Source organism: Halichoerus grypus, chromosome 8 (assembly GCF_964656455.1).
Source record: "Halichoerus grypus chromosome 8, mHalGry1.hap1.1, whole genome shotgun sequence".
Lineage (NCBI taxonomy): Eukaryota > Metazoa > Chordata > Mammalia > Carnivora > Phocidae > Halichoerus > Halichoerus grypus.
This window is the reverse complement of record NC_135719.1, coordinates 64,581,098-64,594,972: the sequence shown is the minus strand read 5'-3', so window position 1 is coordinate 64,594,972 and position 13,875 is coordinate 64,581,098. Positions and strand designations below refer to the sequence as shown.

The 13,875-nt window shown below is 41.5% G+C and overlaps 1 protein-coding gene across 13 annotated transcripts in view; it reads left to right on the top strand.

Moving 5' to 3' along the window:
- SEMA6D (semaphorin 6D) overlaps positions 1-13,875 on the top strand; it is a 590,398-nt gene that overhangs the window by 572,737 nt on the left and 3,786 nt on the right. For 5 of the 13 annotated variants that reach the window (XM_078079392.1, XM_078079394.1, XM_078079393.1 and 2 more), the window contains 17 exons: positions 3,224-3,386; positions 3,783-3,894; positions 4,459-4,519; positions 4,630-4,692; positions 4,802-4,903; positions 5,125-5,215; positions 5,655-5,774; positions 6,470-6,558; positions 7,283-7,500; positions 7,610-7,741; positions 8,065-8,220; positions 8,309-8,482; positions 9,282-9,422; positions 9,519-9,596; positions 10,013-10,113; positions 10,473-10,529; positions 12,002-12,169. In XM_078079392.1, coding sequence (XP_077935518.1) covers positions 3,278-3,386; positions 3,783-3,894; positions 4,459-4,519; positions 4,630-4,692; positions 4,802-4,903; positions 5,125-5,215; positions 5,655-5,774; positions 6,470-6,558; positions 7,283-7,500; positions 7,610-7,741; positions 8,065-8,220; positions 8,309-8,482; positions 9,282-9,422; positions 9,519-9,596; positions 10,013-10,113; positions 10,473-10,529; positions 12,002-12,169 — 1,972 coding nt within the window. In that variant the 5' untranslated portion in view covers positions 3,224-3,277. The remainder of the gene's footprint in view (positions 1-3,223; positions 3,387-3,782; positions 3,895-4,458; positions 4,520-4,629; positions 4,693-4,801; positions 4,904-5,124; positions 5,216-5,654; positions 5,775-6,469; positions 6,559-7,282; positions 7,501-7,609; positions 7,742-8,064; positions 8,221-8,308; positions 8,483-9,281; positions 9,423-9,518; positions 9,597-10,012; positions 10,114-10,472; positions 10,530-12,001; positions 12,170-13,875) is intronic. The other 8 variants (XM_078079395.1, XM_078079396.1, XM_078079397.1 and 5 more) reach the window with 8 other exon arrangements.

The window sequence follows — 13,875 nt, the reverse complement described above, 5'->3', positions numbered from 1 at the left end:
GAAACTGAGGCTTTAAGAGGTTAAGTCTTAAACAAGATCCCAGAGCCAGGAAGTAAATGGCACAAGCAAGTTTGAACCAGACTTTTCAAACCCCAAGGTCTGTATTTTTCCAACATTTTGCCCTACCTCTTGACTTGTTCTCCTTCAGCATAAGTAGTCTCACTATTTTACTGATCCCCAGAATTAGGAGATATTTCCTTAAATAAGGTAAAAGCCAGATAGTCTGAGGAGTTTATATGCAAAATAAATCTCCCTGGTTCATTTCTCGCAGGTATTTCTAGATCCTTCCCTTCCCAACTCAGTCTTACTTTGATATATATTTTACATTAAATACTTCCATTTATAATTTCTATGGCAAATCTGAAAGTAATTTTTTAAAATAAAGCTTTATGCAGGGACAGGAAGCAATTAGTGGTGGGGCTTTATTTTTAGAGGATGAGATAGGTGGGGGTAGGGTATGAGGAGAAATTGCTTTCTGCAGTGTCAGATGAGTTGAGTGAGTTATAGGAAATGATAGCTCAGCCGGCAACTTGGTGCTTGCCAGTGAGTCAGCAGTGATTTCATCCTCAGCCTCAATGCTGGAATCACAGATGCAAGAGACACCCTTCCTGGTGAGGGCCCCTCCCTGTCCTCCTGTCTGGGACATCAAGGTTCTGCCCACATGATGTGAACCATTCAGTTACCTGTCATGGTGGAGAAAGATTCACAGAACTGTCTGCCTCTTGTTTTCACACAGATATTTCTAAGTTTCTTTAGGATTGATGGGTGCTCCTGATTTTTTCCCCTGACACCCCAGGAGAAACACCCAGTGACTTTCCATCCAGAGGATGAAGTTTGGGATTGATGTCATAACAGCATGTTGTTCTTACGGCAACATTTCACGTGTTTATACTACTTCAACTTTCCAGGGTCTGTATAAATGGCGAAACATGGAAGCACGATGGAAAAGTGAGACAGGAAGACTCTGCTTTAGGAGAAGTCGTACATTAAAAGAGGTCACCTTGTCATCATTGAAAATATGTGCATGTGACAGGAAGACTAGAACCAAATCATTACAGTTGTTGTGTTAGGATGGTCAGATTGACAGTGATTGTTTTTTACCTTCTTTTCTAGGTTTAATAAATAGGCTCAAGTTGTGAAAATTATTCTAAAGATAATCCTTTTGTATTTTAAAATAACTCTCTGTGGGGAAAAAATGGCCAAATAGCTTTAATATTTTAGGACATCTTTTTCCCAGACTCTGCCCGGATTCTTCAGTAAAGGTCATGTGCATGGTGTTCAGTAGGGAATGAGTAAGGAGATCTAACTTTGCTCAGAAGTTATAGGAGCCAGACATTTACTTCCTTTTCACCCAGTGGAAGGTGGTATTATCCCCATGTTATAAATAAATAAATGAACACTCAGAGAGACAGAAGAAGCTTCCCCAGGTCAGTCAGCTAGTAATTGTGGAGTTCCAACCAAGCCCAAGTCAGACTACTGCCAACAACCACACTTTTTTGACTTGAGTACAAAATGATGCTGCCACGGGTCCCACTCCACCATGCTTTTTGCAGAGCATTTTCGATGTGTTAACTTACTGCTGAATTAATCCTCCGTTAAGAAAAAATGTATTGCAAGATTGTTCTCTCTTTTGCAAAACTAGGATTCTAAAATTCACGTATACTTGGTTTCTACTTTAGTTAGAAAGACAAACATTGAGAGCATTGCAGAGCTTACATACCTGTGCATCTGTGTGTTTGGCATTAAGAAGATAAAAGAGGCACAGTAAGTACCCAGTTGAGTAGTTGGACTCACCCAGAATTTGAAGTGATTCTCATGATCTCTCCTAAAGTTCTTAGGTAGATGAGACTGTAGCTAAAACTAACTGCTATACCGTTCGGTATAGTAGCTGTAAGGGATAATTATGGCCGAGGACGGGGTAGTATTGTTGCAAAGTAGAGCATTTACAGTTTCAAAAAAGCCATCCCGTTGGCCCAGCAGAGCTCTAATTTTCTTGTTTAATAAATTAATAACAGCTAAAGATTTTTTAAATTTTTTGACGGGTAATGTGCAACTAATGCTTAATATTATGCTCAACTAATGTTGAGATGCTGACATACAATATATTGCACATTGTAAATGTACAATTTGAGAAAATCTAACATATGCATACACCTGTGAAGCATCACTTCAATAAAGATAATGAATATATTCATTAGTCCAAAAAGATTTTTTGTAATGCTATATTTTTGAAAGAAAAAAAAAAAACCAGTCACTTAATTTCGTCATTTAATTTGATGAAAAGAGCCCGGATGGAGACTCAGGTGATGTGAGTCTGTACCCTGATCATGCTCTAAATAGCTCCCTGAAATTCAGTGAGTCCCTTAATTTTTCCAGCCCATGGTTTTCTCATCTGAAAATTGAGGGGGTTGGACTAGATGGTCCCTAAGGCCCCCTGTGGTTCTAAAGTTCAATAAAGCTAAGAGGCCAGGCATACTTAGGGTATTGGTTTGTGTCCAAATGGTTTTATGTAAAAAGGCAGACTTCCCCAGTGGTCTGCTGTCAGCTGTGCTGCTTCAGTCCTGTCCTGCTTAATGGGTAGATCGTGAAATCATTTCATTTCTTTTAATTCTCTTTCACCCTGATTCAATGTCATTCATCTCCTTGCTTCCATGTTGGTCTCAGTAAGCTAAGGGAACTGTTCTACTTAAGAACTTAGGCCTAAGGCTTGAGTAATGCTGGGAATTTGGCAATGCCTTTAGCAAGGATCTGATGAGGGGCGACAGGACCATCAGCTCCCTGGATATTTGTGAGACAGCTTGGGCATTTCATGGGGGGGGGGTGTGCAGAGACAAGCTGTACTGGATATATTTCAGGCTGGGGGAAGGGAAGCAGATTGGAGTTTAATTAAAATTCTAATCCCAACTTAGCCCATCTTCTTGCCAAGTCAGCAGCCAGCATTTCTGTTTGTGGTTCTGGTGATCTTGCTGTGATGACATACATAGTTACCTCAAAAACTCCTGCAAATGTGCCTAAAACTTCCATATACTCACCAGATGCTTTAATCAGAGCTGGCATGTTGCCATCTTTGGCCTGTGTTTTCAGAGATACCTCACCCACCACTGCCAGGGCTCCTGGTGGGAGGGGGGCACCGGAGAGAGCTTGTGGTGAAAATTGAACTGATTACAAATCAGAAAGTTTCATCACAGCATAGAGATCTTTCCAAATTGTTTCTGTTTTCCAGGTAGCTAAGTGGGATTTCTGAGGAGGGGCTGCTCTGACTTCATCTTGGCCCACCATGAGGTTCTTCCTGCTTTGTGCCTACATGCTGCTCCTGATGATTTCCCAGCTGAGGGCAGTCAGCTTTCCTGAAGATGATGAACCCCTCAATACAGTTGATTATCACTGTAAGTAATCTAAAGAGCATTCTTCTTTTCTGAGAAGGGAGCTTTCTTGGTTTTGATCCTCTACGTGTATTTGTTTTTAGAAAGAGAGTTTTATATGTCTCAAAACTGTTTTTGCATATTAATTGATCCAGAGTCCTTTCTTAGTGTTTGGAGAAAATGGGACAGCTTTGTTGGTTGCTTTTCTAAAGCAACCCATATATAGGTTATATATTTTCTGTTAAAAGAAAAAGACCATTTGCTAACATTCACCATCTTTTATTCATTTGTATTCAAGACCTTAAGAGAGGAATTTAGTTAAAACCCTTCTACAACTAGTATATACAGCTAATCAATGCTGTATATTGATTCTTCAGCTCCATAATCCTGACTGATAGTTTAGCCCATTTTTACTTGCAGATTCAAGGCAATATCCGGTTTTTAGAGGACGCCCTTCAGGCAATGAATCCCAGCACAGGCTGGACTTTCAGCTGATGTTGAAAATTCGAGACACACTTTATATTGCTGGCAGGTAATTTTCCTCTCGTTGGTTTATTAGATTAAAATTCTTTTCTCTTGTGGTGCTTGCATTAATGTGTCTAGTTCATGAAAAACTAATATGTGATTGTGATCAAAAATTGCAAGTAGCCAAAAATATTCACTGAGAAGAGTCAGTGTTGTGTTACCAGGAACAAATACAGAGCTAAAGCCTTCAGCAGTGCTATTTTATTACTGCCATCAAGCAATCATACACCATTCTTTATTCCTAAAGCAGCAGGGGAAAATAAAATCTTTCTTTATTCTTTTTTAACTTGGAATTATTCAAGCAAATATTAGAAGTATGTCTATGCTAATACCAAGTAGCCGTTTGACCCATGCCTGAAGAGAAGAGCTTTCTTTGCTCCCTAACCACAGTGATATATAAAAGCATCTCACTAATGAAAAAGTACTCTTTGTTGACTTTGTTGGAGACAGAGAAAATCCAAATGATCTCCAAAATACAATAAAGGCAGATCTGTAAAAAATAAAATAAGAAGAAGCAGCTTAACACTTTTATGCATTCACATGATATGACTTACTGCCTTGTTTCCAACAGGGATCAAGTTTATACAGTAAACTTGAATGAAATCCCCAAAACAGAAGTAATACCGAGCAAGGTGAGCAAGTGAAATTTATTTGCATTCCCTCAGAACTTGGATAATGTCTCCCTCCCGTCCAAAAATTTTCACTTAAAATACCGAACTTTGGTTTTACTTGGTTAATACAGAAACTGACATGGCGGTCAAGACAACAGGACCGAGAAAACTGTGCTATGAAAGGCAAACATAAAGTAAGTAAAACAGACGAGTTATCTGCCAGAGTTAGTCTTTATGTGGGCTTCACCCAACAATGTCAGCATATGGAATGTCTAATAGTAATTTAATTATTACTTTCTTTAGGATGAATGCCACAACTTTATCAAAGTATTTGTTCCAAGAAACGATGAGATGGTTTTTGTATGTGGTACCAATGCATTTAATCCCATGTGTAGATACTATAGGGTGAGTATATTTCATATGGTGTGCTTTTTTTATCAACTTTTTTTCTTCGCTGTCATGCTGTTAGAGTTGAATCCTTTCTGCTATAACCCATTTATCTCTAATGCTATGGAAGAATAAAGACAAAATTCTTCAAATAGAATTTCAGTACAAATAAAGCAGTATTGCCTTCAAACAGGTACATTGAACAGATGTGACACCAGCTATTTATTTTTCTTTTATAGTTGAATACCTTAGAGTATGACGGGGAGGAAATTAGTGGCCTGGCAAGATGCCCATTTGATGCCAGACAAACCAATGTTGCCCTTTTTGCTGGTAAGATCCTTTAGTGTAATGAATATAAATGATTAATGACATTGAAGGTAAAAGGGAATTTAAAGGAAAAAAGCTCATAACTGGGGTAGCTACCTTGTTATAGGTGTTTCATAGTCTAGGAGCTAGGAAAAAAATTTCCAAAAAAGAGGATTTAAAAGTGAGCATATTATAAGTATTCTGACACTGGGCTCTGTTGTTAACTAGGTCAATGACCCTGAATAAGTGGCTTAGGTTTCTGATACTTAGATCCTTAATCTGTAAAATGAAGTGATACCAGGGGGCAACCTGTCACAGGTTGATTATGAGCATCAGGTCTAGGTTGATTTGTATATATAGGGGTAACAGGTGAAAGCACTCCAAAAGGTATAACATACTACATAGGATAACACACTACAGGATAATTATGGTTATTTTACCCAAATTATAACTCTGGTTTCAGATGGGAAGCTGTATTCTGCCACAGTGGCTGACTTCTTGGCCAGCGATGCTGTTATTTATCGAAGCATGGGTGATGGATCTGCCCTTCGTACAATAAAATATGATTCCAAATGGATTAAAGGTACCCTTGAAAAGCAGCGTTGTGGGATTGCCAAGGGTAGTGGGATGGCCAAATGGGACCAGGAGCCATGGCATCAGGAGGCTCAGTGCATGACTTTATGTTATTTATTTAGAGCAAGTACAAGTTGCTTTGGTTGTAAGCGGGAGCATTGACAAGGAAAGAGGAAATAAGTTGCCATGTCAAGAAAGTAGATTCATCTACAGTTATATTCCAGTTGACCTCAAAAAAGAAAGAGCTCATTTCTCTGTGCCAATTTGCCTACCTCTGAATACACATAATGTTCCTTGTCCACTCCCATCTACCTATCCTCCAGACTTAGCACTGATTATCGATTAGTTCATCTCCGCAGAGCCACTTTGTTCTTTGGAGTCTAGATACCAAGATTTTTCATTCTCCATGTAAGAAGTTTTCTTCCCTAGTTAAATAGGTTAATGAATAAATCTGTTGAAACAAAGACCTTTGCTGTAGTTCAGTTCCAATAGGCTTTTTACAGTCCATTAGCTGACATGAAAGACGGTAGGTTCCTTGAAGCTTCAACACACCCATACTGGGACTCCTTGAGTGCGTTGGCATATTGGGGTTCTCACTAGTTTGTGTGTAGCTATGTGTCGTCTGTCAGTCATGCTGAGCAGCCGGGGTCTTGTGCTAATTGAACTATCCTTTAAGAACCAGTTTGTTTTCGATTTCTCTTTCAGAGCCACATTTTCTTCATGCCATAGAATATGGAAACTTTGTCTATTTCTTCTTTCGAGAAATTGCTGTGGAACATAATAATTTAGGCAAGGCAAGTATATGCACTTGACTTGTATCCTGGACTTGTACTGCATGGAATTGAGCCCGCTTTGGTAGAGTTTTGCTGTTTGCGTGGTTTCCAGCACTCAGTGCATTTAGGGCCAAGTGCAGAGAAGTGAATTGCTTATCATGAGAATAATTGCGGGAAAACACCTGAACAATGGCCAGCGTGAGAATAGCAACCTTAGGCCTTGAGATGGTTTCATTTTTTCTGTCACCGCCGAGAGTGTTCTACAGGCACCCTTGAGCTATGGATGCTTCTTTAACGCTTTAGAAATCTGTTGATCGTTTGTTCTCTCTCAGCATCAAAAGGCAGGATGGAAAGTAGAGGCCCCTATTCAATTTTGAGGGCTTCAGTAAAAGCCCGTATAATTTTAAAGCATCGCAGCCTCGTTTTGCCAAGTTTAAGGATGGCACATTTCATTAGCGATCTAAGAGACCAAGTGGGAGACCAAGTGTGGGGATGGTTCGCATTCCCCCAGCCAGATCGACAGCTTACTTCTTGGGGAGCTCGTTTGGCAGAACAGGAAAATGGCCCTCTTTTCTCCCAGGTAAATCTAGTTTACCTTCTTACCAGACAAATCCCTAGAGAAAAGATTGCTAGATTCTTTCGAGCCAGACGTATCTTTAGCACTTTTGTGTTAAATAGCAACTTTTCCTTTCCGTTCCCCCTCCCTGCGCATAACCCTGTGGCTTTGCTCTCATCCCCTGGGCAGGCTGTGTATTCCCGTGTGGCCCGCATCTGTAAAAATGACATGGGTGGCTCCCAGCGGGTCCTGGAGAAACACTGGACTTCATTTCTGAAGGCTCGGCTTAACTGCTCTGTCCCCGGAGATTCGTTTTTCTACTTTGATGTTCTGCAGTCTATTACAGACATCATACAAATCAATGGCATCCCCACTGTGGTCGGGGTGTTCACCACACAGCTCAACAGGTGAGAACCGAGCCCTGGCACTTCTCAAGCTGTTCTGTGCATGCTTCTGGGACCCAGGAGTGGGCCTCCTGTTGTTGGATGCTTTCCCTGATGCTGTCCCCCTTTGCAGCATTCCTGGGTCTGCAGTGTGTGCATTTAGCATGGATGACATTGAAAAAGTATTCAAAGGACGGTTTAAAGAACAGAAAACCCCAGATTCTGTGTGGACAGCAGTCCCCGAAGACAAAGTACCGAAGCCAAGGTAAAGAAAAAAAAGACAGAAAGTGGTTTTTGTCTTTAACAAAACCCTCTGGTCACTGGAAGCATCCATCCTCAGAGAGCAGGGGGACCAACCTCCCGTGCCAGGAAGGGGTCCGCGGGGCGGGGGGGGGGGGCACTGCAGACAGAGCCAGTCCACTGAGCCCCGCGGGGGTGAATGCGGAGAGCCTTCTGAGCGCAGGGAGAGAGCGCTACTCCTCTGGTTTTGCCCATTCTCCTTTCTTTCTCGGCCTCTTCTTTCAGAATGGACACTTCTCCCCTAGATACAGTTTGTGAGGGGGAAAAAACACACTGTTTTCCTTTCAGGCCTGGCTGTTGTGCAAAGCATGGCCTTGCCGAAGCTTATAAAACCTCCATCGATTTCCCTGATGAAACCCTGTCGTTCATCAAATCCCACCCGCTGATGGACTCTGCCGTCCCACCCGTTGCCGACGAGCCCTGGTTCACAAAGACCCGGATCAGGTAATACCGCTGGAACAGCAGCCCCGCCCCTCTAACACCTTCTCTTCCCATCGGCCCCCCCTCTGACTTGGCCTACCTCCTCTGGCAGGTACAGACTGACGGCCATCGCCGTCGACCACACTGCCGGGCCCCACCAGAACTACACAGTCATCTTTGTTGGCTCTGAAGCTGGCGTGGTGCTTAAAGTTTTGGCAAAGACCAGTCCTTTCTCTTTGAATGACAGTGTATTGCTGGAAGAGATTGAAGCATACAACCATGCAAAGTAGGTATATTTTACGAGAAGGCTTTTCAGCACGGCTCGAAACTTTCCGGCGTGTATTTCATCTAGTAATTTCCTTTGCGCCCCAGAAATTAGCAGTGGTTGGGCATATTAGTGTTTGGTTTGGTTTTGTCTTTCCTTAGGGAAATAAATCCTGAGTTTGTTGTTTTTCCTGAGTCCACTAGGGCTAGGATGGTGGGCAGTGGATTCGTTTAAAAATAATCCAGCCCTCATTTCTTCCACCTATGGGCAGTGATGGCGTGTTAGTAGCCACCCCTGATGCCCCGCAGGTTTATTTTCGGCCGCTGCCTGCGGCAGACAGTTGGTTGCAAGTATGCACATGCGCACGCTCACAATGCAAGTCTTCCAACCACTGATACAAAAGATAACTGGACCGTTAAAACAAACAACAAGTAGGTGAGAGAAATGGAGCAAAGGAGACTAAAGAGATCAGAAACATCTAGCCCAGCAAGATTTAAGTGCATTGAAACCCTGGCCTTTTTCTTTCCCTTTGGTCTAAAGTGGTCTTCACAAACACAGTTCCCTTCCGTCACCAGAACAAGAAAGCAATCTTAAAACAAACAAACAAACAAAAAAAAACAACTCTTTGTCCAACCTGAAGTTTAACCAATTCTAGAATTATTACTTCCCAAACTATGTACTTAACTGGTTTGCTACTGAGAATATCCCTCAGGATCTCCCAGCTCTTAGTAATTGCAAAGCCAAACCCCACTTGCCTTGCATATTTCGTGTAGCTTTCGACTTCCTAAACATAGGGCTTCAAATGTATCCCCAAATACAGGTGTAATGCTGAGAATGAGGAGGACAGAAAGGTCATCTCATTACAGTTGGATAAAGACCATCACGCTGTGTACGTGGCGTTCTCCAGCTGCGTTATTCGCCTCCCCCTCAGTCGCTGTGAGCGTTACGGATCCTGTAAAAAGTAAGCTGATGTTTCTTTCCTTACCATGGGTCTTGCAGCGTCGTGACCTTTGATGATGAGAAAATCCAAGTTCCATTCTGTTTGGTTTTTATACAGGTCTTGTGTTGCATCTCGGGACCCGTACTGTGGCTGGTTAAGCCAGGGCACCTGTGGCAGAGTGACCCCAGGGATGCTGTAAGTATGCTCTGTCACATTAGCCAGGATCTTCGGAGAGCTGCCTCTGTCTTCTCGGGGGTCTCTAAAGCTAGACATTTAAGAAAAATTCCAGTAATACTACTTTTGTTCTTTCCTTCCTCTCTTTTCTTTTTTTGATATGGGAGAAGTAAAAAAGAAAAGAGAAAAGAAAAGATCAGATCTGGGGCTGTAATAAGGAAGGAAGATTGTAGACAGCATAATACCTGAGGGAAATGGATGGAGAGAACAAACGATTCTCTCTCCTCTCTTAAACATTCTAGTGGCCAGATGTTGAAAGAAGAAATACTCGTTTTAGCAAGCTGTGTTGAAATGTCCATTTTTTTCTCTCCGCCCATTCTTACTAATCGGTCTGTGTTCTTGGTTCTGCTCTGGTTGTCACTTATGTCCCTATGAAGGCTGTTAACCGAAGACTTCTTTGCTTTCCATAACCACAGCGCTGGAGGATACGAACAAGACACAGAATACGGCAACACGGCCCACCTAGGGGACTGCCATGGTAAGCCCGGATCTTCCTTCTCCTTCTAGCAGTTCTTTTTGACCACATTTGCACGTGAACATTATTTTACAATCAGCCTTTTAATGGCTCAGGACACATACCACCTAGCATTTAACTTAAACTTCGCAAAAGCTGAGCTGTTTGGTCATGGGGATGCGTTAGAGAAGAATCTTACTTTTTTTTTTTTTTCCTTCACCGTTTACAATTTTGTAGAAAATCTAGAGAAAGGTAGTCTAACCAGTAGGTTAATCTTTTAATTTATAGTCTTTTCTTTTGACTTTTTTAGTTAATTGGAATTCATAAATTTTGCTTTCTTTTGGTTACTTTTTACTGATTACTTGTTCCTTTAATTCTTTTAGAAATTTTGCCTACTTCAACTACACCAGATTACAAAATATTTGGCGGTCCAACATCTGGTTAGTTTTTTTTAATTTTTTTGAATTAACAACCTTTTCTTTCCTTCAGTTCAGCATTTTCAGCCCCTTCTCCCCTCCTTTTGCGCAGTTTGGCAGCCTTTCATGTTTCTGCTTTCACTCATAATCCCACCGATGGTACTGAAAGACTTTTTCTTACTCAGCACTCCACCCCTGTGTAGCATGTTAACAGTTCATCATTGACCAAGGCACATCCCGTAAGAAAAATCAAATGGATTCACGTAGACTGCATTCCAGCTGCACGTCCGCCCACCCAAGCTTTTCTTCTCTCTCACCCCTGTGCATTGTGGATGCTCCCTCTGGCCATCTATACTGAATGGATGGCAGAATTTCATTGTTTCCCCCTTCTCTCCTCACCTCTCCTAAGGCCTAGTAAACAAATACACATTTCCCCAAAATGTGTATTTATACATTTTAGACATCTTTTTTTGAATGGTTTGCAGTGAGCCCGGGAATCTTTGAATGTTGTGGTCTCGGTGGTGTGCAGAAGGCTCCCGTTGAATGAAGCTGGTATCTGATGTATGAAGGTGTTCAGTGGGCTCTCCGTGCCCGTCTGTCTGTATCTGTTTTGGAGTCTTCATCTGCGACCATTGCACCAGTCTGAACGGGGGTCTCCAGAATTTTAACCTAAAACCGTATGCTTACATTCTGAGGGAAAAGCTACTTTGTGGAAATCAGTAACACACGTGCTAAGAGGTTCAGTTCCTTCCGGTCCTCCTGCTGCTTCTAAAGCTCACAGCAGTTTCATTCCTCAAAAGGGAGAAAAGGATGCCAGATCTTACGTATCAGAGCATCCTTATTCAGTTTATAAATGCCATTTCTTTTGCATGAGTTGCTGCTAATTCTTTGGAAGAAATTCCCTGAGCATGTTGAAAAGCCCAGGTGAGGTTCCTCCCTGCTTCAGTGCTTTACCGCGGATGGTGGGAGGCCTCACTGCACAGATGGACGGGAGGTCCGTGGTAGACACACAACAACCTGCTCCAGTGGGTCAGAAGTCAAGTGTTCACGCAGGTGTTTCCTGGCGAAGTTACCCCGTAGGTTCCCCAGTGAAGGATCCACAGTCTCCAACCGTCCAGGACAATGCTTTTAGACATAGACACAAAAAGAAATGAACTGATGCCATCTCACAAAAAGACGAGAAAGGAGCAGTTCATCTTTGGGATTTGTATTACCTTTTCCACGAGGGTCATTCATCACATAGGGGCTTCGGTAGGAGCGTTTTCAGTGTCTCTAGTTTTGAAATCCGCTTAATTTGTCTTTATGGTTAATTTTTAGTTTTTCTTTTTCCCTTGCAAGAAAGAGGTTTCGTATAGTCTCTTTGAATGTGTTTTTTTTTATGAAATCCTAGAACAGGCTTTCTCATAAAATTGATTGAAACTTTACTTAAAAATGCAACAGATCAGAGAAATCTATCAGCACTACCCACGTTAATAAAAATCTGTTTGCCACCACAGACATGGAGGTATCTTCATCATCTGTTACCACAATGGCAAGTATCCCAGAAATTACACCTAAAGTGATTGATACCTGGAGACCTAAACTGACGAGCTCCCGGAAATTTGTAGTTCAAGATGACCCAAACACTTCTGATTTTACTGATCCTTTATCAGGTATCCCAAAGGGTAAGGCCTCACCAGGGAACTCATCTCTTGCTGAGTGGAAACCTGATTCCTGATATCTCTGAGAAGCTGGTGGATGTAGGGTTTCCCGGGGGTGGACTGACACAGCTCTGCTGTTATTCACGCCACCTCCCCTGGCTGCCCTCACTCCGGTTTCTGTGCTTGTATGGAGTGCGTCCCTTCACAGACCAAAGAGGTGGAAAGCTGTGAAAGAAAAGGTTGAGAAGATGGCCCCTCAGACAATCTAGTCTGTGTTGGTTTCTGCCTGAAGATGCTGAGAGGCTGCTCAGTGTCAGAGAATTTCCAGGACCACCCCAACAACATCAAAACACCAAACTCATTAATTGCAAATATCCTGGTATCAGATGTTTTGTCTAATAGCCTTTCCCAGCCTTCTGTTTAGCTTCGATTCCATATGCAATATGAAAAGGATATGCAAGGTGCTAGTGAGTTGCTTGAATGTCACAAGCAATAAAACATAACAGAGCACTTGTCCATAACTATCACTTTCAGCCCTTAATAGAAGCAGTTATAAAACAGCTGCCTGGTGAGCTAGCTTAGTAGACATATTACTCTGGGAAAAAAAAAAAAATCTCTTCTTTGGTGCTTAGCAAACTACGGTATCAGGTTTCCAATCAGTTTTTATGCCAGTACATTGTCATTTATGATTTACGTCTGTTGATTTGGGTTTTACACGTTTTCATTGTAAACAGTTTTATAATCATTCTTTCTGTTTTGTTTCCTTCAGTAGTATCATTTCCTTCTACTTTTCTTTCTTTGTCTTTCCGAGTGCCACTGAATTCCATAATCCCGAACATTGATTAAAAGCAACTAATGTTCAAAGGCCTTAGTACTAACCTAAAGCAACAGAATCTTCAAAATTACTCTGATTTAACCTTATCCTGGGATAGCTGTGCTTATAGCATGTAACAGACTTGGATACCTCTTGAACTAACATTTCTTTGATTGACTGTTAGATGTCTGTGGTTGCATTAAAAATCCCAACAATTACAAACTAATCCACTCTTCTTCTAGTCTAACTTAAATATTTCCTAAATATCTCAAGACAATTGGATAATATCACTTAACTACTACATATTATACTTCTCTAGACTCTCTGGATTTCTTTCATAGCAAGCAATTCAAGAGTAATTCACTCCAAGATGGAATGAAAAAAAAATATCAAAGCAAACATGGAAGTCCGTATTTGTAGCTAGCAACGACCAAGCAGGCGCTTTTTGTTTGTGAACCAGTTGTGTGTCTTTTCTAGTTAAGATAGCATAGTTATTTTAGCATACTTATTTTAGCATAATGTACATTTATGCCAACCCATACATTTTCCTAATTCCAGCAGTTGCCCAGTAATCCTGACTTACGAATTAGGAGAAAATCATGAGACAAAACACTTCGAAGCATTTCTAAATTGGCCATTTAGAAAATACGTACTTTCTAACTCTAATTTTTAGACCCCCAAACTCTTAAAATTTTGAATGTTAGATAACAACTACTTAGAAGGGATTTCGGGGAAAAACACACATGCATACGGATCAGTGGGAGATCAGAGTTATCCTGGCATTTGCAGCAATCGTATATGTCTCTGGGGATCCGATCATGACTCAAGAAAAATAAATAGATGAGAATTTGAGAGTCTCCCTGACCCTCCAGGCTAAGCATATGGACCATGAGAAGGTAGTATTGGCTCAATGGAA